Genomic DNA, 25,381 nt, shown 5'->3' on the forward strand with positions numbered 1-25,381 from the left:
TAACTTAACTAAAGCATATCTATTTAATGGCGAACAGAACTAACTGTGATGAAAGCAATCAATAGAACATAAACTCACAATGATTAATGTAATCAATACCTGTTTACTGTTATCAGTGAACACATTTCACTGAACTGAACGTGCATTGTAAAAATTTACAATCGTGTCGCTTAGACGTTAATCCTTTGTTATTCCCTTATAACAAGAGCCACATCTCCAAAGCCATGCCGCATATCGATTTGGCGAGAATACCTTACGTTCAAATGTTGCTCTGGCGAGAAGACATCATTAATACAATGTGTTACTACAATACAGTGGTTGCTATATGCGTTTGTTGCAATGGGGTGGGGTGGGGGGTGGGGGGGTGTCATGTCGTCTCTGATAAACACGCAGTGCGATATGAATGAGGATGTTGCTCAACACAGCTGACCTAACACTAAACCTACAACTCTCCTGTGTAAACATGGTGAGTCATTGTCTAACAAGGGGAATTTCTGGGAAGCTGACAATGGATTTAATGCGCACCACGTTGAATATATTAAGTTAATTCTCTTCGTAGGTTGAACAGTTATAAGCGGGAGCCTGGTTATTATATACCCATACAGAATGTCAAGTGTCAGCGGCGGGCTGTTCGGCTACATTGTACTGGTCTACACGATCGCAGTTGCGACTAGTGAGTACACTATAATTACATTATTATCCCCCGCCACGAAGTTTGTCGTTTAACGCCGCACTCAGCAATATTCCAGCTGTAAGACGGTGGTCTGTAAATAATCGAGTCTGGACCAGACAATCCAGTGATTGATGTCATGAACATCTATCCGCGCAGTTGGGAAACGATGACAAGTCAGCGAGCCTGACCACAAGATCCCGTCAGCCGCATCTTACGGCAAGCATGGTTTGCTGAAGACCGTTTCTAACCCAGATCTTTCACGGGGCCGCAACGAGGTGGGACGGGGGATATAGGAACGGAGTTCATCCGTCCGTCCGTCCACTTCTCAAAGGGCACAAATTTTCTCAAAAATTATTCAAGTTTGAGTAATGAAAATGCACATTGATGTTACTGGTCATGATCTCAAATGAGTTCGAAAATTGGTGTCGTAAATTCATTCTTTATAGTTATGGCCCTTGCTCTGTGCTTTTCAACTGAAACAGGGACTCGTTTTCCCCAAAACTACCGAAGTTACATAAATGAAAGTGTGCATGCTTAGTGTGCAAAGAGATACACGTCAAGAATGTGACTGTGTTCTAAAATTGGTCCCGTCATTTATTGTCTTAGAGACTTAAGGCCCTTGCTCCGTGTTTTCGACTACGTGCATACTGTGTGTTACGGCCCTTCGTCCATGTTATTTTACTTAGTGCATAGTGTGTGCAATGGGTCATTTTACCAGTACAGATACTCATAAGGATTTAACTTTGTTAGCCCCAAGTGAAAACATATGTAACTAGATAGATTTTGAAACTTTAAAAGCCCTTATTTCTGAGGCGTATATATTTCCATTCTTTTCATTTCTTCCATGTTGTTCCTTGAAGGACAACAGGTGAACCATATACCTGCTACGTAAAAATAATCTTACCCATTTCAAGACGTGAAAAGGAGTGAGTGAGTTAGTTAGTGTGTTGGGTTTAACGCCGCTTTTATCAGTATTCCAGTCATATCGCGGCATGTCAGCTTAAGTGATGCAGGTCTCCGACGTTGACCACTTCGATGAAACCCACGAGCACGGGTATGGTGCGGACAAACCTAGAAACATAATCGGGGCGAACCGGGATTCGAATCCACAATCACAGGTTTCTGGCGTGCACAATGAATCGCGGCGCCTTTGACGGCTGGGCCACCCGTGCCCCCACGTGAAAAGGAATCATACAAGTGAGAAATATATCTTGATCCCATAGTTCCACAAAATCCATCCGACATTTACCTAGTTTCATCTTTTCTGAGGACAAGGGATTGTCAGAAAAGGTTCTCATCGACATCTTCAATAATCAGAATTGTCCTTCTTGCAATGATATAACAAAAACAATATATGTTATTATCATGTCATCAATATATTATATCTCTCCCTACCATCATCGTTGAAAATAATTCTAAAATCATCAACCGCAGAATACATTACGATTTCGGATTTAGACTTCAAAAGTATGTTACGCACTGAGGGTAATCACGACAAAAAGAGTGAATACAACCGCGATTGCCACCAAGGGCAATCAACAGTAAACACGCGAAGATGACGAAAGAGTTGATTCTGTCATTTCCTTTCAATTTGACTCTTTTCCGGAATTTTCTCGTTTAACAAAGTTTGCATATATTGCCTTGATGTGTGAGATGCTGTTCTTGCTTCCGGTTTTAGCAATGATTGCTAAAAATGCAAGGGTTTTTTTATAACCTGCATTATTGTGCTTTTAAATCGTTTTTGCTGGGATGTTCAGATTTTGCGTATCACCACAAAGGAGTGTTTGTTCAGCTAAACAAATCGCGAGTCATCCCTCGCCCTCAAGACATCTACGCTTGTCAACAACATTGTCAATGTCCGAAGGTTTATCAAACGAAATCATTTACAAACTCGATAAATGTGAGATATTGTTTTGCAAATATTTATACATCTATGTAAATACTTCTAGACAATTAAGTTAGATATTACAAACATATTGTAATAGTAGTACGGGATCACGATGCATGTGGAATTGTTTATTTACCGTCGTTGATATGAATATACGTCGTGTCCGTTTCTTCCAATCGAAAATGCACCGATCGAGATTGTTTTTGTTTACATTAAATTTAACCGCGAGTTGCTTCTGTTTTAGAAATTAAGGAACTTGAATGGGTTTTTTTTCACAAACGAACAAAATATTATGATCAAATGAAAAAAATGTGATAACCTTATAAAGAAAATCTCAAAATGCATGACACTCAACGTTGAGGCAACAATTGCCGCGGTTGTGTGCCGAAAAAAGTGACCGATACTTTTTCAAATTGTAGGACTTTCTTTTGGGGGTATATAAACTACTGAAAGTTTCAATATTTGGAAAGCTGTGTATTTATACATGTCATACGTAATTTAAATGATACGTAAAAGCCTACTTGTTGAAAAAATTACCCGTGAATATCCGGGGTAGAATAGGTCTTCAGCAACTAATGCTTTCTGGGGTACCCAAAGGACACGAATTGCGGCGCCTAAGACGAAGGGCCACCCGTGCTGCCGTAGGTAAACAGAGCTAAACACCACCACACAGAAGCACAGCCTATATATACATGATTTAACACTTCAGAGAGAATATGCTATCATACTCGTTTGATGTGATGTTCGCGTATTCTTGCATACAAGGTACCAATTTGGTTAGTTCACTATAATGAACTACCTTATTGCACTTCAGCAACCCATTCTTGCAGTAAACGCCGACTATGCTTGTCGTAAGAGGCGACTGACGGGATCGGGTGGTCAGTCTCGTTTACTTGTTTGATGCATGTCATCGTATCCCAATTGCGTGGATCGATGCTCATGATGTCAGTCACTGGATTGTCTGGTCCAGACTCGATTATTTCCAGACCGCCGTCATGTAGTTGGATTATTGCTGAGTGCGGCGTTAAACAACAAACAAACAAACATGATACAGTGCATGAAGACGTGAAATAACAGGAGCGTCATAACAAATGATAAGTCAAATAATATGCCAACAAACATTATAATGTGCATTCTCATGACAAAATACTTATCACGGGGAGGGTGATGTAAAATTGACATCGTTAGAGGGGGATACATTTGGGAGGATTATCCTCCTTTATCTTGACTCATCCATTCCTGTGATAAATTGTATATTAACGAAATGTAACCCAACTGTATCTGTCTCCCACTGTTTCCCAACTGTTACAGCTCTGGCAGAGTCAGCACAGTGTGATGCTCCTCTTGGTTTTGCAAATGGTCAGATCACGGACGAGCAATTCTCTGCTTCATCATCTTTAAATGCCCTCTTCAAAGCAATTGCAGCAATACTTAACGTTGGGGGTAAGCACTTTTTCTTGTATAACCTGTTTTTGTATTGATGTAGTTTACCTTATTGTGCAAGTATCATAGATATTTAGTATGATGTACAAAGTGTGAAAACGTAAAGTTAGCCCTGTTGCGCTTGATTAAAAGTACGTATTTTGGTTGGCTGTTACCACATGATACAGATTATACGTGATTGTTTCATTGGTTGTTGGGAGACCTGACAAGGTAAGGATGTCAACTGTGGGATGACTCCACGCCCTGCTACATACTCCCCCGTCAACAGAAGGCACGTCCCGGGCCGCATAGTAGGGTACTGAGGCTTATTTTGCTCAAAATAAATATGGGCGGGCTTGTGTGTAATTTTGGTGGTAGTTGGTGCGATCAAGTGTGTAATTGTTTAGGTAATTCCTCCAAGACCATATATGGAGCTTCTGTATATAAAGGCTCCGCCTCCGCTGTATTGCCGTTTCAGCCTTTGAAATTGATACACAGGACAGAAGTGCAAATAAACCTTATTTACGCCCGCTTTTGGTGAATTGAGCTATCCAAATTTGCATGAGACTTGCACTTTAACGTTGTCATTAGCAGTGAACTGAAAAAGAATTCTGGACGAAAACTTAATGCTAACAATGTCATATTCTTGGCTACAAAAAAAATACGTCCATAAATCGAAAAAATGTGGCCTCGTATGTATTGCTTTTTTAATATGAGATTTCGAAACGTGCATGAAGATTTGTCACTTGGAAGACATTAGACCAAGTTACACTGAGATACCATGCCGCAGTCTACCATTAATACCCTACTCAGACACAGTATACTGAGTCCGAACCGACAGTCCTCGTTTTAGACCCTTAAAGACGAGCGCCAGACAGGGTAACAACAAGTACCATCTTTTAATGTCTTTTGGTATGACGCGGCCGGGGGTCGATCGACCTTCCGCTCCCAGGGAAGATGCTCTCTCCACAAGACCTCGGAGGCGGTCCTTGAGAATTTTAAAAGGGTGAGGGAAACTGCGGAAATGAAGAAAACTGATAAACAAGCTGTGATTAACTACCTGCATAAAAAGGAATATAAAAGCCACGCACAGATATTTAACTGTTCAGAAGAAGAAGCACAAAAAATAAGAAACATTTTCCGTACCAATGATTTGTTAGTAAGGGATAGGGATGGGATAGGAGGGTGCTAAAAGGCGTTGGCTCATCATGCCAAAGACCCACATTACATTATCTACATGGGTGCACCATGCGGCTCTTTGTGCCTGGTATCATAATACATTTTCACTCCACTCAAATCCACTCATACACCAATCAAATATAAAACGTAAATGCCAAAAATAATCAGTCTTGATGATCTGCTGAAACATTCGGCGCAAAAGGCAAAACAGCCGTGAAAAATCATATAATGGATTACTGATAATCAGTGATGACACCAGTTCGCTAAAAGGAGAAGGGTAGCCTGCTCCACAGGTAGCACCCGTCACGCACACAATTTACATAAACAATACGACAGCGACCTGCAAACAATCAAATCTTGACCAGACAAGTGATGGACTAAACAATCCACTGACACGACAATGCAATTATTTACTTTGTTGAAACGAAAAACTTTATGTTAATTTTGAATTGTCTGCTGTGTACATGTGCAGAGATTCTGCTGCCAATCCACTCCAATAGTAATGTGTCGTTTATTCCAGAGGAATGGGTAGTTCAACAGCCTAATGGCACAGACAACCTGCAGGTTGACTTGCTAACTCAGCATTGGGTAACCCGATACTCAGTCCAGGTCAGCAAGCATGTCTTATTCCCTGGAACAATGTTGCTGTTCTACAGCCAGGATAGTCTTGTCTGGGAGAGATATGTCACCAGCAATGGGACACAGACTCTGGCAGGGCCTCCAGATTACAGGACTGTTGTCACATTCGACTTAAACCCAGCTGTGCAGGTAAGGGTGACACCACCTACATCCTCAAAGTCATTAGTTATGGCCAGTCATGATGGATCTAGATCTTTGTCCGCTTGTCATTCGCCTAAATTCTTCTTCCCAGCTACTTGTGAAACCATCTTTGCACAACATGTTTTGTATGACCCTAGATAATTGATGGAGTTTCATTTCGTAAACGGCCAAATTAGAAGCTTTGGCTACTGCAATTAGAGACAAAGTACTATTAAGTTCAATTACTGATGAATTTATATGACCTGCCCTGAACGAAAAACACATAAAAATAAACACATGGTTATATACACCATTAACACATAAGCCGTAATAATAACAGAACTGAGTTATTTAGTATCTCCTTGGACTAACTGATTACAGTTCAAAATTGATCTCTCCTCTGTAATCAAGAGGAGTTATTTCAGATTATTGCCATTGACCGCACAAATAAACAACAGTTGTAGCTGCTAATTCTCATTGATAATGATGGTTAAATGGTAAACTCTTATTACGGTCATTATCAACAGGAATTATTGTTTGTTTGTTGTTAAACGCTGCACTCAGCAATATTACAGCTATATGAAGGCGTTCTGTAAATAATCGAGTCTGAACCAGACAATCCAGTGATTGATATCATGAGCATCGATCCACGCAATTGGGATACGATGACATACATCAACCAAGTCGGCCAGCCTGACCACCCGATCCCGTCAGTCGCCTCTTACGAGCATAGTCGGCGTTTACTGCAAGAATGGGTTGCTAGAGTCCAATAAGGTAGTTCATTATAGTGAACTAACCAAATTGGTACCTTGTATGCAAGAATACGCGAACATCACATCAAACGAGTATGATAGCATATTCTCTCTGAAGTGTTAAATCATGTATATATAGGCTGTGCTTCTGTGTGGTGGTGTTTAGCTCTGTTTACCTACGGCAGCACGGGTGGCCCTTCGTCTGAGGCGCCGCAATTCGTGTCCATTGGGTACCCCAGAAACCTATAATCGTGGGTTCGAATCTGGTTCACCCTGATTATGTTTCTAGATTTGTCGCTCACTGTTTGGCTACATTAATTGTTACATTTTTCTCTACTAAAGATGTATTTGAGATTAACCTTTTGCAGGCCAGGTACCTAGCATTTGTACCTCAACGCAAGAGGTATGCAGGATTTCGCCTGGAGTTGTTTGGGTGTGAGGCAGAGCAACAAATCCCCGTCAGGCATACAGACGTCACTCAGGACATACAGGTAGGCTGAGACCTTGTGTCAACACGAGCGTCAACGAGCATTTATCTTTGGAGCGGGTGTGTCATATCTACATGACTGACTAACCAAGCAACACAGGTACCTGTTTGGAGAGATCTGTAGGCCAGCCTAGTGTATAAGCGTTTAATAGTTGGGGGGAAAAATTCGCCACAAAACTCTGTTCTTTGGAATATTTAATATGTGACATTTCGTGCTCGAACAACAATTGTCACGATAATGATTGAAAGAATAACATATTTTGAGAAAATAGTTTATCTTACCTACTCGTTTAAGACAATTGTCGATCAAAATTTTTTTTTGTCTGAAGCAATTCCCTAGTTTGACTTGTACCATGTGTTCCCGTGTTTATTGTAGGTAAACAATTGACTGGCCTTTGTATGTGTTTGTGTAGGGTGCCACCGATGGGACAGAAAAGGCTCATTTTTTCACTAAAACTTGGTATCATCACTATTTGATAGTGATTAATAAATACATGCTCAAGATATAGTCGGAATCGTAAATCTTTACTTAGATTACCTTACCAAGATTGTTAAAGCCGGGATGGCATTGGGGACAAGCTTCCAATGTCTATAAATGCCCAAACAGCGTGCAACTCCAATTGCCTATGACAGTTAAGACCAGTTCCTGGCCTTCACGTAGTGGAATTTTTCTAACTGACAGGAGAAGGAGCGAAAGGCGTCTATCTGGCGCCTCAAAACCAGAAATTCCGGGCAGAGATCGTCTCGTCAGCCTTGGCTGGCTGCTTTTCAAGATCTTGGAGAAGGAAGACTCCCATTCCGAAAATCCCCGCTGCCTTGTGGGTGTACCCATACATGGGAAAGGCTGAGGGACTGAACCCCCATAGAGAGTCAAACGTGTGAGCAGATGGATTGGCTGCCCACCCAAGCTCCTCAGCATGATTCAATACATCAAAACTGTAGTTTGACGGCTCATCCTATGAGGCTTTCAACATTTATAGTGAAGTAAAACAGGGCTGTGTACTTGCCGACACCCTGTTTGGAATTCACATAAGATTGAAAGGGTGGTGTTAAGCCTAGGTCGTCTGAAAGCAAAAACCAAAGCATGTGAAGCCTTCATGACAGAAATGTTGTTTTGCTGATGATGATGATGATTTTGCAACCCACTCAGAGAATTAGCTGCAAACCCCCATGGACTGCTTCTCAAGAGCATGTACCAGGACTTGAGCTTGACCATCAGTTTGAAGAAACAAACGTAATAGGCCAGGGCGTCGAGTAGGCTCCAGCTATCTCAATACATACAACCAATACGTACCACCAGCCTCGGCTCATGCTGTTGACACTTATGACCAGCTTACTATTTCGCCCACATTTAACCCAATGCAACAGAGCAAAGGGGATGAAGTCAAGAGACCGCACAATTTACTTCACATTATGCATACTACTTATCTTTTCATGCAATATTTCTTGCTGGAAGTTTGATGTTATAGTTTGCTAAGAGCCAAAATTAGTCTCTCAGCCACTTCTCTGCAAGTGCCCTTGTTCATAGCACACATAGTAAAAATGTATGTATCCGCGCGCGGCATTCATCGTATCGCGGCATTTGTGATTCCCACGGGGTCACGCGTTCTAGCGGCTATTTACTGCTGCACAGCAGAAGCCAGGAATTGCTCGCTTCGTAAACAATTTCAATGTCTGCGGAATGTTCCGTCTACTGTAAGTAAGGACTTATTAACACGTTGATACTTACTTCGGGCATCAATTTGATATTGCATTACCCCCCATATATCGATGAACTACGATATAACACGCAGTTTCAAAGTAAACCTTCTCTATCTATCGACCTGAACTGGATCGTCTGCATACTTATGGTGACAAAAAAGTAACGGGAGTAATCCGCACATTTTTCCACGCTGTGTGGCCAGAATGTTTGAGGAGATAATAAGGGCCATAATGCCATACTGAGCAATGTGTTCTTCCCCAGACGCCAAATGATAAATACATCCAGTTGTCATTAAAGTAGTGCTTTTCAGATATTGATTGTTAACCTTCAACATTATTTTCCTCCATTTTTTTAATTTGTTTTATTAAAATATCGTTTCTGATCGTATCGTATTGATGTAAAAAAAACCACTTACTTTTCGGTATATATGCATTGAATACCTATTAATTATTAAACATACTGAATTTTACTTGTGCTGTGTTTGCACACTGAAGTCTGGCATCGTCATACTTTGTGGGAGGTAAAATTATGGCCTGTTTTTTCTTTTCATTTCGGACCTCCATTCACAACTTTTCGCTAGCGCTGTACCGCAATATATATGCGTCAGAACCGATTTGGAACACACATTTATGTATATATACCTGGAACATACTTAAGCACAACCCATATATTGTCGAATATGATGGCCTAAAATGTTCAACAGATAGTGGACTTCTTGCTGGCCAAGGAAGTGTCTCGGTGGCATTCTGACGTAAGCATTCCAGAATAGTACGTGTTCGGTGAGATCTAGCATTATCGTCCATGAATACATGTCTTGTGGCCTACACATTATCGTCCATGAATACATGTCTTGTGGCCTACACGTTATCATCCATAAATTCATGTCTTGTGGCCTACACATTATCGTCCATGAATACATGTCTTGTGGCCTACACATTATCGTCCATGAATACAGGTCTAGTGGCCTACACGTTATCATCCATGAATTCATGTCTTGTGGCCTACACTTTATCGTCCATGAATACATGTCTTGTGGCCTACACATTATCGTCCATGAATACATGTCTTGTGGCCTACACGTTATCATCCATGAATTCATGTCTTGTGGCCTACACATTATCGTCCATGAATACAGGTCTTGTGGCCTACACATTATCGTCCATGAATACATGTCTTGTGGCCTACACGTTATCATCCATGAATTCATGTCTTGTGGCCTACACATTATCGTCCATGAATACATGTCTTGTGGCCTACACATTATCGTCCATGAATACAGGCAAAAAATTGTATTTAGACATTTAATGGGTATTGTTCTTCCTGCGCTGACAGTTGTATTGGCAATGGTATGGTGTGGGAAAAGGGCCATAATATATGATAGATATACGGATATAACTTCCTCTTTTTCAAAACTTATCTTTCTGTGTCATTTTGACTTTGGTGGTGTTTAATTAATTGTCAGGTGTATATTATTTAACTCTTATACACTAGGCTGACCTACATCTTTAACAGGCGGTTGCCTGTGTTGCTTGGTTATCAAGTCATGTAGACAAGACCCGTCTGGGTTTATAACGTCAGGACACTCGTGGAGTCCGTCCTACTCACAATCTTAATGTCATCCTTCGTGATCCTTCCTGGTCCTACCAGTTTGACATGGTGATGGGGTCGTCAGTGTGTGTATTTCCGTTCGGGTTGCTATCGGGCGAGTCTTTTATTATCGGGTCACATCTGGTTCAAGGAGTACACTTCCCATTCACACTAAGGAAACCATATCAGTGCGCGCAGGTTTTCAAACCTCCTCTGCACTTTTCATGACGATATCTACGTGGTTTATCTTAGTTTCTTAATAATAGCTTTCGTAATAGTCAACAACTCGGGAATATAAACGAAGAATACACGAGTAATTAATCATTCACACCTTTTCACTAACCCATTCTCATCATACTTAGATAGCATTTAGGTTGAAGTAAGCACTGCCAAATATGTAAACTCTACTATCACTTGTTCTACCTTCATCAAGGGTCGGACGACTAATTGCTTCATTGCATAAGAACAATTGTCACATGATATACATTCTATTTACTAAAATAATATAGCTTTTTATATACTTTTCACGTTCACTTCATATATAACGTGTATATTAGGTACCACAATTACCCCTGAAGTTTTGCGTCACTTAGGCGTCACAGGAACCTATATGACCATCGGTTTCTATGTTTTTTCAAAACCATACCCCTAGCTCGTTGGTTTCACCAAAGTGGTAAACGTCAACGGCCTCCATTACTTCAGGTCTTCCTCCCACATCAAGCTGTGAAATAACTGGGGAAAACTGTCAAAGGCAGCGTTAAATCACACCCACTTACTCACCTCCTTTGGTTTCCAAAACTGACTGAAGAGAAGTGTTTTCATAACAAGTTTCTGATCATGAGTGCATTGTTTTTGGGACTGAGTAGCAGAAGTGGCGTCCGGTGTCAAATGAAACTTTAATATTTCTAAAATGCAGCAAAAAATAACACTCATTTAACACCCGATCATCGTCTTATATTTAATTAGTTTCCTTTCAGGAGGATTTTCCTGTCGATGTTCCAGCTTTTTCATTGATTCGTTAAGAGCAGATATAATGCTAGTCCGATGTTTATGGTCATTGCTCAACGTTTCTTTCAGTATACTATGTAACTGTTTTTGTTTCATCTATAAAACGTACAGTGATTACATGTACAATTATATCAGCATTTACATATACATTTGCAACATCCACATCCACATCCACATCTGTATCCACAAACTACAAATCAACATTTACAGCAGCATCAAATTCTAGATCTCTTCATCTACATCTGCATGTGCACCTGCCATCTCAAGATCGTATTTGTGTTCTAGGGAAGTCATGAGTGGTTACCCAGCCTGAGTCCATATGTCATTAACACTGTCATCAAGATTCGTCAAGCAGCACATGTGAAAATACAGCCGGGGGTCAAGGTTATATTTAATTCTTCACACGCAGGATTCATTGTTCTTGGTAAGAATGTGTGGGTAGTTGTATCTTAAACATACACATCTTAATGTACCAATGCCAACTGCAGTTATCGAGACATAGATTGTTTTCCTAATTTGTATTTAAGACAAGCAATTCGTTCACCTACCCTGGCATATGTCTCAGGTCTGTGCATAGAACTATCAACAGTTTCTGGCTGATAGTATGTTCTGTTGAAAACTATCGTTTGATGTTGTCTTGTGTCTTATTGGTGTAAATAATGAAATTAGAGAACTCTGTGGCGACTGAGTTATTGTTGTTATTGATTATTATTTAGTATATGTTGCTTCTCAGGTACATTGGAGGCCAGAGGTCTCAGTGGATTGCCTGTGGTTTTCACAGCTTCAACTACGTTCACAAACCGGACAAACATGTGGGCAGGTATTGAAGTTGTCAGTCAAGGTATGTACACTGTTGTCTTTGAGATCAGTACAACAGAGGAACTACCTCCATAAATACCAACAAATGTTCCATCTGTTTTGAATTTGCTCCCTCGTTCCCACTGTGCATGCATGAATGACCCAAACAACTGTGTCCCTACATTGTTACCAGGGAATCCGAACACGATTATATACATCAAGTACAGTGTATGTCATCTCAGATAATACAACGTTATACATGATCATTAGACTTAGAGCCAGATTACTAAAACTGAAGGTAAATAAAGGAAGATGGTTAAAGAATTAACACTACGCACACATCCTGTATGTAGAATTGGTTTGTTAGTTGTTTAACGCTGCACTCAGCAATATTCTAGCTTAGCGACGGCGGTCTGTAAGTATTTGTGTCTGGACCAGATTATCTGGTGATAGAACATGATAGATCTTGCTATGGAACATGAGTATAATTATGTCTTAAACTGTAACTATTAAAGTGACCTCAGAGAATATTACTGAACGAAAATGTATTGTCAATATCCAACCCTGAATATGTTTCAAATGCTATTAACTGGAAATTGTGAAGTGTTGCTGAAGAAACTAAGTAAATTCGCGTTGCAAAGCTCTGATAAGAGTCAGAAAACATGACGTGATTTTTTTAAGCTGTAATAATAGTGTCTCTTCCGATGCACATTCACGTATTTGGATATTTTACACGTTTTTATTTCACTCACATATAGATTTCTCATTACTTCGTCAGTAGTATATATAATGGGGTATTGCGCCAAGTGGACAAGGAACGTGTTTGGAAAAGCCGACCTTGAAAATCCTCACATATAGGTTATGTCAAAAAACAATACATGATCTATTAAAATTTAATTAGTTACGACGACCTTGCCATTTACATTGTCGTCTTGAACTCTTATTCCATGGAGTATAATGGATTTGGGGAATCGGCTCTATGTTCATGAAAGCCATAAATAAAATACTTTCTGTCAATCATTGGATAATCACATACTTTTGATTACACTTTTCCATAAGTTCTTCAGTCATACGACTGGTTGACCACACAGTACAGTAGGCAAGGTTCAGTTTTCATCTTTTAAGCTCAAGTATAAATGAAGAGCCAAATGAGGTATGTTTATGTTTATAATCTTTTATTGTGTCACAACATTTGGGATGTCTCTCCATTTCGTTACTTGGAAACGTTAGCATTTTCATTTCATCAAACTCGGTTTCAGTAGGTATTACACGCTATAACATTTTTTCTCTAATTTGATATTCAGATAAGTAAAAAGCATATCAAAAACTGACAGGATAAATATATTATATGATAGAAGTGTACTCTACTCCTCAAAGATACTGGAAGGGAGTAGTAACTATTCAAACCTTGCTACATTGGCTCAAGAAGCAATCCATTTGGAAATATCTTTTTTACTTGCATCTCGCTATGTTTCAAGATAAAGGTTTTATGTATCTGTGCCTAATGAAATTCTTCAAGACGACCCCATTTTCCTTCGAAATGATGAGGAGAGACGAACAACTTTCAATATGCTATGACTGTGGTCAGTGAAGCTAGTCCGTACAAAGAGACTGAGGCCCTCAACTCAAAAGATTCTACAGAGGTGGCTCATGTGCTGCCTCATATTTACAAGTTCTTGGTGTCATCACTGATTTTCAGTGGTCCATTCAAAAAATCTGCGTAGCTATTTTACTTATTTTAATTTGTTTCGGTGGTTATTCTCTTGCATTGACAATCTATATTCAAATGGTTCCTGGGCGTGAATTTATGGGGTCGGTATCTAAAGTCTTAAAGCATAATGTCATAATCCGACATGACGAAAGGGATGCCTACCGCAGTCAAGCCATAGTAGAACGATTTAACTGCTTCATTGCAGAGCGACTGTTTGTACATGGATGCAATGAAAATGGAAATGTCACCAGAATGTGACCAGAACTGACCACAAAGCAACCAAGTAACGACATTAAAATGAAATCAGCATTTTCTGAATCAGCAGAACCGTGATGAAGCTCAGAGCAAAATCTCCCGCCTGTGGTGGATATCTATATCAAGCCGGTGAACTCGAGAGAGGTCGCAACTGACCCATTAGGGTCAAGATACACAAAATCTGTCTTACATTTTTTTCAAGACGGTCCTGGAAGAGGGTTTGTCTGTGAAGGGATGTTTGTTGTTCCTAATGATGTAGTTATACCATCATCGGCAATCCACTGTTTTGTGTCCAGTGGTGACAATGATGTCTTAATCCATATATCTTATGTCTTTCACTTCTTAGCATATTCGACCGCCTCTGTGGTCTAGTGGTAGAGCGTCCGCCCGGAGAGCGGAAGGTCCGGGGTTCGATCCCCGGCCGCGTCATACCAAAGGACGTTAAATGATGATACTTGTTGTTACCCTGTCTGGCGCTCGGCATAAAGGGGCTAAAACTAGGAACTGTCGGCTCCGAGTCAGTATACTGTGTCTGAGTGGGGTATTCGTGTTAAACTGCGGCATTGTATCTCAGTGAGCTAGCACTATAAATCGGCATTGGTCCGGACTAGTACAAGCAGAAACACACAGACGTGCATGCACGTCCCTATATAGGTGCCATAATCTTGGACGCGACGTTAAACCCCATTTCACCTCACCTCTTTATTTCATAATTGAATGTCCTACTGTAAAATAAGGCATCTTTATACCATTCGTGTTTTATATACCTTTTTACTTCTGTATTCCGTAACCACTTTGTTTTTTCTTTCTTTGGTTTGTCCAAGATCAGACATCTATAAAGAATGCCACTTTCAAATCAAAGCCATTCAAAATTCATCTCTGACATATCTGCTAAAAAGCAGAGTCGATTGTACGATTCCGACGATATCATGAGCATGTGTTACACCTGGTGTCATCACTGATTTTTAGTGGTCCATTCATATAATTTCCACACGTATTTCCCCTTACGGCAAGTAGAATCTGTTTCGGCAGTAAATCTAGGAAGGTTATTCTCTTGCATTGACAATGCATATTTACGAATCACTATCAATGATGATACCAGGTGTTGGCGAAAGGGTTAGCGTATCCTGACCCAACGGTGGCTCCCGTAACAAACACATACAAAGGCAAGTCAACTGTACATGTTCAAAAACGAGGGAACACATGTACGAGTCAAAATAAGGAATTGTATTAGACATCATGCTTATCACTGATAATTTTGGAAATATCTTCCACATGTCTACCATAAAACGTTTTGAAAGCTTTACTGAGGCCTTGAATGTTATAACCTTGATCAAACATGTTTGGAACAAGAGTCGTATGATGCTCTTTGAAATCGTCACAGAAAGAGTACTCTCGATTGTACCTCAAAGTTGTGACATAGGCATGTTACCCAGCTCACAATCATTCAGATTGACTGAAAACAACGAAGGAATTTGGGTCAGTATCTTTGTATTCATAAGAACATGGCTGACAAAACTTGTATTGTCATCAAGTTTACAACTTGGCATGGCGCAAAAAATACAACTCGTTGACTATAATAGGCATAGTTACAATAAAGTGTCTATGTACCTACTTAGTTCCCTCTGTTATTTATGTCAACACTAGTTTAGATGACATGAGCCCCTTGTACAATAATCATTGATCAACAGAATGGTCAACAGGATCCATATTAACTTTCCATAAACATGAGAACCATAAATCCTTTCATTAAAACAGATTATCCATTATTTGTAGTACAAGAATAGTTCCTATACTTCAAGCAGCATGTACTTGGAAATGAGTTTAACAGAAACTCTACTTGAAATGTTACGTGTTTTACATGGAAATATACCACGAAAATACTCCAAAATGTACATTGATCAATTATGGATATCATGAAATTACACATGAATGATAATAAATGGATTTTGAGTGGAAGCATCACATTATAACATTACAGTACAATTGAAGCGCCCTGCAAATCACTATTTAAACAAGACTATCAGAGTTGTCTCCCATACCCCTGGGATAGATTCCATTGCAATGACTATAGAAAGTTAAATCGATATACCTAATGATAAGGGAGGGGGGGTTACTAACAACATGTGTACAACAACCAGGGAGGTAAGTTATATTTTGATTCTACAAACTTCAATATCTGCTAGATCTAGTACTACGCCCAAAGCGTATACGTGAAATGGTGGCATGTCACGTGACCTCAGTAACCCACGAACAGCGGTGTTTGGACAAAATACTGTTTGCATTCTACACTAACTTAGAATATATTGCCTAACAGAAAGTATATACAGGTTAGGCAACGAATATCATCACATATGCATATATGGAGCCCTCAAACTAGTGTATTTACCATGAACGGCCTTCTCTACCATGTCGTCTGACAACACTGACATACCCTGCGGGTAGCGCGAACATGAAATGAGCAAATTACTCAATCTTACCATTTACCAGTGTTTACAAATATAGTATTTTCAAATCTAGGTTACCGTATGTACATTATTCCTTATATTGCGGCCTTATTTCAACCATAAAATGTAATTATACAAACCTGAAAACAACAAAGGAATTCGGGTCAGTATCTTTGTATTCATAAGAACATGGCTGACAAAGCTGCATCAGCCAACGAGGTTAACGCGTTTGGTCAGCCAAAGACTGTATGACTCAATAGTCTCCCATACAGTTTTTGTACCACCATTTATTGGTTTACCAAGCTTTACTCACTTACATTGGTTCTTCCCAACCCAATCATTGTATAAACTCTTTGTTTGTTTAAACGATTACATAGTTTAGCTAGTTCTTAACTCATAACAAGTCCTAAGAAAACAATGATTATCTCACGCCCCTTCTGCTCATCTGACAGGGTGTAATATTCTGAGCATGTTGGGAATAAGTCGATATAGTGTTTTTGTTTATGGAGTGCGTTGTTATCCAGTCAAGTCTTGGTGTTCATATTTTAGTCCATTCAGCCTATGCAGCTTGGATCTGTTCTTAAGCTTTATTTTGTTTTTCCTATTCTGTCTGTTCTCTGCAGCATTTGATTTACTCATGCTAGAAACAAAAAATACAGTTACAGCTACAGTTCCACAAACCAGCATTGCAATCGACGCCGTTATTATTGGTATTATATATGTAGAATTCTAATGCTTACTTCATAATGTCTGATGGGATACGTTCTTTGCACGATAAGCATATATTTTGTGCGTATGGCGAGTCCCATATTGAGGACAACCAACCTTATATTATATCCATTAGAGTCAAGTGTCGATACTGACCGCTTGGTGGCCCTGGTAAATGATGTATAGCATTAACCAACATCTCCGTTATTATACAATTTATTGAGGGTTTATATCTATAATTGATTTTGTTTGCTACGTCTGATGTTTTCTCTACAATGTTATCCTATTTTAAATATGTCCTGTGACCACCTGCAACTGCGAATGCATATGGTATCCAATTTTCTCTTGGTACCACTGCTGAGGCCGGCATGGGTCATGTTGCTGACATATTAGCAGCTGCAGGTTATGTTGCTGACACGTCTGGTGCCGTTGTCACAGTTTCCAGTTGTGTTTGATAATTTACTTTTGCATCTATTTTAGTTTAGCTATTCTATTGGCAGCACCCGGGTAATCTCTAGTTGATGAGTCAGGATCTCCATTATTATTAGCTGGACACTTAATGTTGTTATAGCAACAGGAAGTGGTGCTGTGAACATTCCAAACTTATAATAAAGCTTACAGCTTGTTCTACTTAATGCATGTCCAACAATTTGGTTGGTCTCGATATATACAGGCGCGTTTTAGAAGGAATGGTGAGAAACTTACTAAACTATTGTCGGAAATTCTCAAAAAATGCTTTTCTGGCCTCATTTGATAAATACGAACCATAGGGCTATGAAAATATCATGTGTCAAAATAACGCAAATCTACCTAATCTAGCCTATACTAAATTAAAGGTACATGCCTAAAAAAGGTACATGATGATAAACTATAGCCCGAGGAAATTACTTAACATCTGTCCCGAGGTGATGACCTCACACCGGCCCATGCATTTTCATGGGTGCAAATGTCACCTGAGTTGGAGGTGGTCTCAAAATATGGTTGTTATTTTACTTTAGTCAGATGTTGGTTGATTGGGGTAGCAGTTACGATATGTAGTGCATTATATTTTTTGGCGAAAAAATAGAAAATAGTTCAAATCTATGCAACGGGAAGAGTGTTGGAGGTTGGGGTTCTTGATTCAAGAAGTACTATATGTTCAGGCTTCAGATGATTTCTTTAGCCAGCATCTGACTCAGCTGATGACGTATCTGAATCTGTACTATCACCCAAAGGTACGGCAACTGGCACAACAAGGTTGATATATACGCCGTCACGTTGGCGGTACTAACGTTGGTACTAACCAATGACATGTGTTATATCTTGCAACGAACCCTTTACAGTCAGCCCAGATAAGCTCAATAGGGTTGAGCTCAAAATGTCTGATTGTGTGTACGTAAAGCAACGTGACCATGTTGTGTCGCCAATCCACCTTTCTTCTACTTAACTGATCTCTTATTCCGACGAATTTTCTCCATGATTTGAACAGTCGTTTCAGATGGTCTGAGGTCGACTTTGCAAGATGTAAAATATTCCTGCATGGTCGTCTTCAGACTACTCATGGTTGGTGCGACACACATCACCATTCATTTCCTAATTATGATCACCAGTTTTTCTTTGCGCCTCAAAAACTAGCTCACATCCATCAATAAGCCCTAGATCAGGGTTTCCGGCGTGCAAACCAATGACACGATTACCTTTACCTGATGGGTCCAGGGGTGTTTTTCGTCCATCTGACTGTAGTCACGGGTAGTCAGTGGAATTATTCTTATTCATCCGGGTTTCATCAAGGATAATGATCTGGAAGAACTTACTGTGATAGCGCCATGAATGGTGAAGAGATAATGTGACCTCATAGGCAGGTTGAAATATCTTCCCCTGAACACTTCTCAGTCATCGCCACGTGCATTGTATCGAAATCCCATATTTTTGAGAGCAATAGGTTTGTCTTTGAGATGACCCCTATCGTCTTTGTTTGATGTATTATTCCGTAGACTAGGTGGTTTGAAAGCCCCAAAGCTTGGGCAGTTCAGTAATGCACCGTAACTAAATTGGTTTCCCTGTATCTCACTCTAGTGTTAAGAACTTGTATAAACTTCCGACTCCAAGCCGTGTACAATGGCTTTGGCTAAGGACATGAAATGCAACATGCGTCATAGGAGCAGTTGTTATTTTCTAAGATGCACATCTAGAATTTCCTCGAATTGACTTTTTGTGTGGAATAGATGTTGTATGAAATTACTTTATTATTATAACGGAGCGTTTAATTACCATATTACACTAAAAAAGGATGTCTTCATGGGCATGGTACTATTCCCACTGAGACTGAACAAGATTAAGTTTGAAAACTACTGTTAGAAAGAAACATTCCAAACTTAAATGTAATTGGTTTCGTGTATATTTCGTGTTTTGACATGACCAATAAAGAAGCATTTGTCAGGACATTGACCTGGACCATGTCCCTGAACTGATGCTCATCCAGGACAGGGTGGGTCAGAACCAATCTCCGTAGGTCAAATGTAGGTTTTTAGGTCTTCTTGCATAATTGACAAAAAATGCATGTGTGGGTTTGGGGTCCATTTTCACAACGGGCGTGCCCCGGGTTCAGGTCCGGGAGTATGGTTCATGCGACTTCCTTCTTATCATGTATGTCTAATTCAAAAGTCCATTTAAATTTGCAGGGAATATGTTCTTGGAATTCAGCCACATATATGGAGCAGCTGTAGGCATCAAAGGACCTCTTGGAGCTATTACTTTAAGACACTGCAATATCCACCACAACGACAGAGGAATAGTTTTTCTTGCGGGGGATTCAGTCCAAGACAGAGTTAAAATCTCAGGAACAATTATATCAGACAATACTCGAGAGGGTATATACGGAAGCGATTGGCAGGAAGGAAGTAATTACATTGCTATGGAAGACAGTGATATCCTTTATAATGGACAGAGTGGTGTGGCATTTGCAAATGAGGTTGTGCTAATTGCCAATAATTGTAGATTCTCTCATAATAAAGCTCATGGAATATATCATTATTATTATGGAGGCATTGGCACGAGCATAAAGAAGTGTATGTTTGAGAACAATGGGTACAGCGGATTTAGTTTAAGTACTGCCAAGTCTGTCACAAAACTTATCTCATTAAGTGAAACTCAATTCAAGGAGGAACAAGAATCGGGCCTAAAACTCATGAAATACGAAACGGTCTCTTTTATGCAAATTTCCATAACAAACTCTCACTTCATCAACAACAGCCGGCATGGTGTTCACATTCAAGGAGAATTCTCAAGCACCCGACCTGAAATACTGCTTAGGAATAACACCATGGAGGGTAGCCAAACCACTTCCTACCAACTGGTGTATATTCAAACTGGATATTCTAAATACGGAAATATTCTTATGACTGAAAACTCGTTTCTGATACAAAAAGGCATCGGCATACAGGGCTTAAATGATGTAGTGTATACTATTTCAAATAACATATTTATTGGCATCAAACGCGACACCGGAATACTTGTAGAGGCAGATTACACAGTCATATTTGGTAACATCTTCACCAACTGTTCCACAACGTCAGTGATTCACACAAAGAATGTCGGAGTCCAAATCCACAACAATGTCTTCCTGAATCCCCAGGCACTGTACGATGTGTTTGTTGATGTGGACTATTCTGCAAACCAGAGGCTGAATGCAAGCCACAACTTTTGGGGAAGTAGTGACAAGTTCTTTGTTCGGTCCAGAATATGTGACTTTTTCTGTGATGTCACAAAAATGATGTCTGAAGTGGATCCATACTTTGTCTCAGACTTGCTTACTGACATGACATCACAACCAGACTCTGACATATTTACTTCCGACAACCACAATACGATCGGGGGATTGTTGCAGGACTCGGTCACTCTTCAACCAAACCAAGTGTTGTATGTGAACAGAAGTCTGTACATACCAGAAGGGATTGAGCTTACAATAAGCAAGAACAATACATTGGTGTTTCCAAACAAGCAAGGGATTTTTGTGAGAGGTTAGTTTTCGATCGAAATTTCCTATTTGTATATGAAGGGTGTTTAAACATGTCATCTTTTAAACAGTATGGATTAACCTGCAATTACACAAGTTGAGTACAATTATTTAAATTTGTGTGGAGGTCAATTCAATTTCAGTAGGTTCCCTGGTCATGCTCAGAGTCACATGTTAGTCTGAGTATTGAACTAGAATGTATTATTTGTATGTCTTGTGCGGAATATTTGGCTTATCATTTCAGGAATATTAACAATACACGGCGAGCCAGATGCCAAGGTAGAACTCAGGAGCGATGGTTACCCTAGCACTCAACGATGGGGAGGCATATTGTTCAATGCTACGGGTAAGAACTAAATGATCATTTACAAATTACTTCCAAGAACAAATCATTGTATAAAAGTAATTTCGAAACTGCTTTAAAAATCATCAAGGGGGTCTGAGGCACTATTGAATATCCAAGAAAGAAATCAAAATATCCATATTTCCATTTTCCCTCCCCTACTTAGAACAGATATTGTATACCAGTATATATTTGATTGTTTGATAATTAACGCCAGATTCAGCAATATCCTAGCTACATGACGGCGGCATCGATCTACTCAATTAGGATTACGATTGACATGCGAACCTGACCACCCGATTATGTTAGTTGCCACTAAGGACAGCAAGGCTGGCTGAATTCAAATGGTAGGAGAGAACATAGTGGACAGACAAACAAGTAACTGACAGTTTGCCTATGACAGCTGTGTTTGTTTCAGGATCATCACTGCATCACACCATTTTGAAGCACGCGAAAACAGGAATGAGTTTGACCAACAATGTTTCTGGTGAAATAAGAGTTTCTGATACCCTCATTACACAATGCAAAACAGCCATAAGTGGACAACTGTGGTCTAATGTTTTGGTGTCTCTTGAAAGAGTACAAATAACTCAAACGAACAAGTTCATAGTTTTGGACATGCTTAGTTCACACACAGCGTCATTGAAGATCAGCGAGAGTGAAATTGAAAGTGACTTTGGAACACGTCTTCAATCGAATGACAATGCTGGCCACTTTCATGTACAAATTCACTCTTCAAATCTGTACTTCGGATTTGAAGGATTTGTAATGCAGTCATGTAATGCAAATATCACCATGAGTGCATATGATTCTGTTATCGAAAGTGGATATAATTCTGCTAGTTTCGTCATTGATGGGAGAGTAATGAACATCACATTCAGAAGAATGTCAGTGATTGGAAACAGAGCAGTCACATCATTCAGAACATGTTTCGACCATCGTCCAAATCTTGCACCAGGAGTCATAGATATTCAAGATTCTCTCTTTGATGTAGGGACTGTACTTGCAATGGACTTCAGAGGAGCATACTATCAATACAATATACCACATGATGTCATACTTATCAATAACACTATCCGTATGCAAAATCAGTATGATGGTGTTAACGTTTTTGTCTGGAGAAACAGTCGCCCATGGCATTTACAGATACACGCCAACATATTTGAAAATTGTGGAATAAGAATGGAAGGAAGCATTTTGAATTCATCAATAGATGGTAACACTTTTGTGAATGGAAAGTCCCCGTTGGACATTAATCTTCAGACGCCAAATGATGGTAGCACAAGGATTAGTGCAAATCTTTTTCAAGGTGGCCTTATAACACTGAAATCTGAAAGGGACAGAGAAAGGTTTTATGTAATAGAGAACACCTTCAACTCGAGTACAATCATTCTAAAGAGCCCCAATGTAACTTTGAATGAGAACACTTTCCATGCTGATCAAGAGTTTAATATCAAATTTGAAGGGGATGGTTATGCAGACAGAGAAATCAACTCTACATACAACTATTGGGGTACCACAGATGCCAAGGATATAGCACGGCGAGTATTCGATTCATCATATGACACTTCTCTTCCTACAATCAAACTTGTACCTTTCTATGGTTTCCCCAACTTGACCAATACCCAGTCCCCTGTTCATAGTTTTATTTCTGCTGTTGGCACAATTGGTGGTAGCATTGGTGGGACTGTTACCCTTGCACCTGAAGACAGCCCATACACAGTGGCTGACAATATCATGGTCGGAAAGCTGGAGACACTCATAGTTGAGGCCGGAGTGACTTTGCAGTTTCAGAAGGGAGTTGGAATGCTTGTGGAAGGTAATTATAATATCTCCATCTGCTATTTACAATTACTGTGCAATGTTCGTTTATTAGTTATACAATTTGAGTCAACATTATACACTACAATGTGTATAATATCATTTGTGTGACAATAACTATTTTATTTATATCATATCCTTGTTCACATCGATCTACAAATGAAATAAATATAACATGCCATGCATTTAGCATGTTTTTATCAAAGCACATTATGTAAACATATTGGACAGTCAGATTCTAAAGGACGTGGTACACTACCTCATTGTTTTTTGTTCCATGCACTGTTGTCAAATAATTATCATTCAAAATCAGGTTCCAAAAGAAAGGTTTCAAGAGTGCCTGTGAGGCCATGTGTTATGATCTGTGATTTGAAATGTTGTTGCCGTGGAGCAAAATGAGGGACATTTATAAGAAGTGATGTCATTTATACTACTCAAAAGAAGTTAAAGAACACCAGATATATAATACACGATTTAGCAAATTGGTCATGGCATTATGTGTTATAACATTACTATCATCTAATGTTTGGCAACATGTTGCACCACGTCTGGGGTATTGCTGATCCTCCTGACACTTTCTGGAAACACTTCTGGTAGTCATGCAAATGAATTGAAAACATGAGCAAAACACAGGAATATTGTCGCCCAAACACAACGCTGCACCTGTCCTAAGCAACAACCAACACAATTTTCATGCTCAGCATATGAAAGTGGTGATGTTCATGGTGCACGTGCATGCTTTCCCTTTAAGAAGGCGATGATGATGATCGTGTTATCACACTTTCCAAAACCATGCCACAGAGACGACATCTGACTGATGTTGATAGAGGACGAGCTATTGGTTGGCTCCAGGATTGCCTTTCTTTACCTGAAGTGGGCAGAAGATTGCAGGTGTCCCCCTCTGTCATTCACACCTTTGGCATCGTTTTGCTGCCACTGGCGGAGTGCACGAGCGACATCGTTCTGGACGGCCAAGGTGTACCTCACAACGTGATGACCGATACCTGGTTCTCCAAGCACTCAGGCAGCGTACATCAACAGCAAACAACCTCAGGTTACAGTTAAGGGCTGTCAATAACACTGTCGTTAGTGATCAGTCGGTGCGAAACCGTTTACGAGCTGCGCACTTGAGAAGTCGACGACAAGCAGTGAGACCACCTTTACGTCCAGTTCACAGAACAGCACGTCTGGCTTGGTGTCGACAACATGTGCGTTGGAACAGACAGCAATGGTCTCGTGTACTGTTTACAGACGAGTCGCGATTCTGTTTGCAGCTCAATGATGGAAGAATACGGGTCTGGCGTCGTACTGGAGAGAGATTCACTGATGCCACAGTACGTGAACGTGTCGCTTTTGGTGGGGGATCAGTGATGGTATGGGAAGGATTCAGTTGGAATCATAGGAGTCCTCTGTACCATATTGTCGGGAATCTGAATGCTGCCAGGTACCGTGATGAGATTCTTGAACCCCTGGTATTGTCCACACTTCGTCAGATTGGTCAAGGTGCTATCCTTCAGGACGACAATGCAAGACCCCATCGCGCTCGGAATATCACTGACTATCACAGACAAAGGCAGATTACCGTTATGCAATGGCCTGCTTATTCGCCAGATCTGGCGCCCATTGAACATCTTTGGGATGCCTTGGGAAGAGCCGTTCAAGCTAACCACCCAACTCCTGTTAATCTCCAGCAACTGTTAGGATTTCTTCATCAGGAATAGCAAGCAATTCCACAGACAACACTGCGGCAGCTTGTTCGATCTATGCGTAGAAGATGTCAGAACTGTATTGCTTCCAGGGGTGGGCCTACCCGATATTGAAGGAACAGGATTATCCTGAACTGTAGT

General features: G+C 40.1%; 1 protein-coding gene across 1 annotated transcript in view; it reads left to right on the forward strand.

Moving 5' to 3' along the window:
- Positions 1–459: 459 nt before the first annotated feature.
- Positions 460–25,381, forward strand: part of LOC125378243 — a 29,126-nt gene continuing 4,204 nt past the window's right edge. Inside the window, exons 1-9 of the mRNA XM_048393528.1 lie at positions 460–673; positions 3,873–4,004; positions 5,683–5,930; positions 7,042–7,164; positions 11,743–11,881; positions 12,191–12,298; positions 20,037–21,374; positions 21,615–21,716; positions 22,132–23,532. Coding sequence (XP_048249485.1) covers positions 607–673; positions 3,873–4,004; positions 5,683–5,930; positions 7,042–7,164; positions 11,743–11,881; positions 12,191–12,298; positions 20,037–21,374; positions 21,615–21,716; positions 22,132–23,532 — 3,658 coding nt within the window. The 5' untranslated portion in view covers positions 460–606. The remainder of the gene's footprint in view (positions 674–3,872; positions 4,005–5,682; positions 5,931–7,041; positions 7,165–11,742; positions 11,882–12,190; positions 12,299–20,036; positions 21,375–21,614; positions 21,717–22,131; positions 23,533–25,381) is intronic.

This window comes from Haliotis rufescens, unplaced genomic scaffold (genome assembly GCF_023055435.1).
Source record: "Haliotis rufescens isolate VD_foot unplaced genomic scaffold, xgHalRufe1.0.p SCAF_12, whole genome shotgun sequence".
In the NCBI taxonomy this organism is placed as follows: domain Eukaryota; kingdom Metazoa; phylum Mollusca; class Gastropoda; order Lepetellida; family Haliotidae; genus Haliotis; species Haliotis rufescens.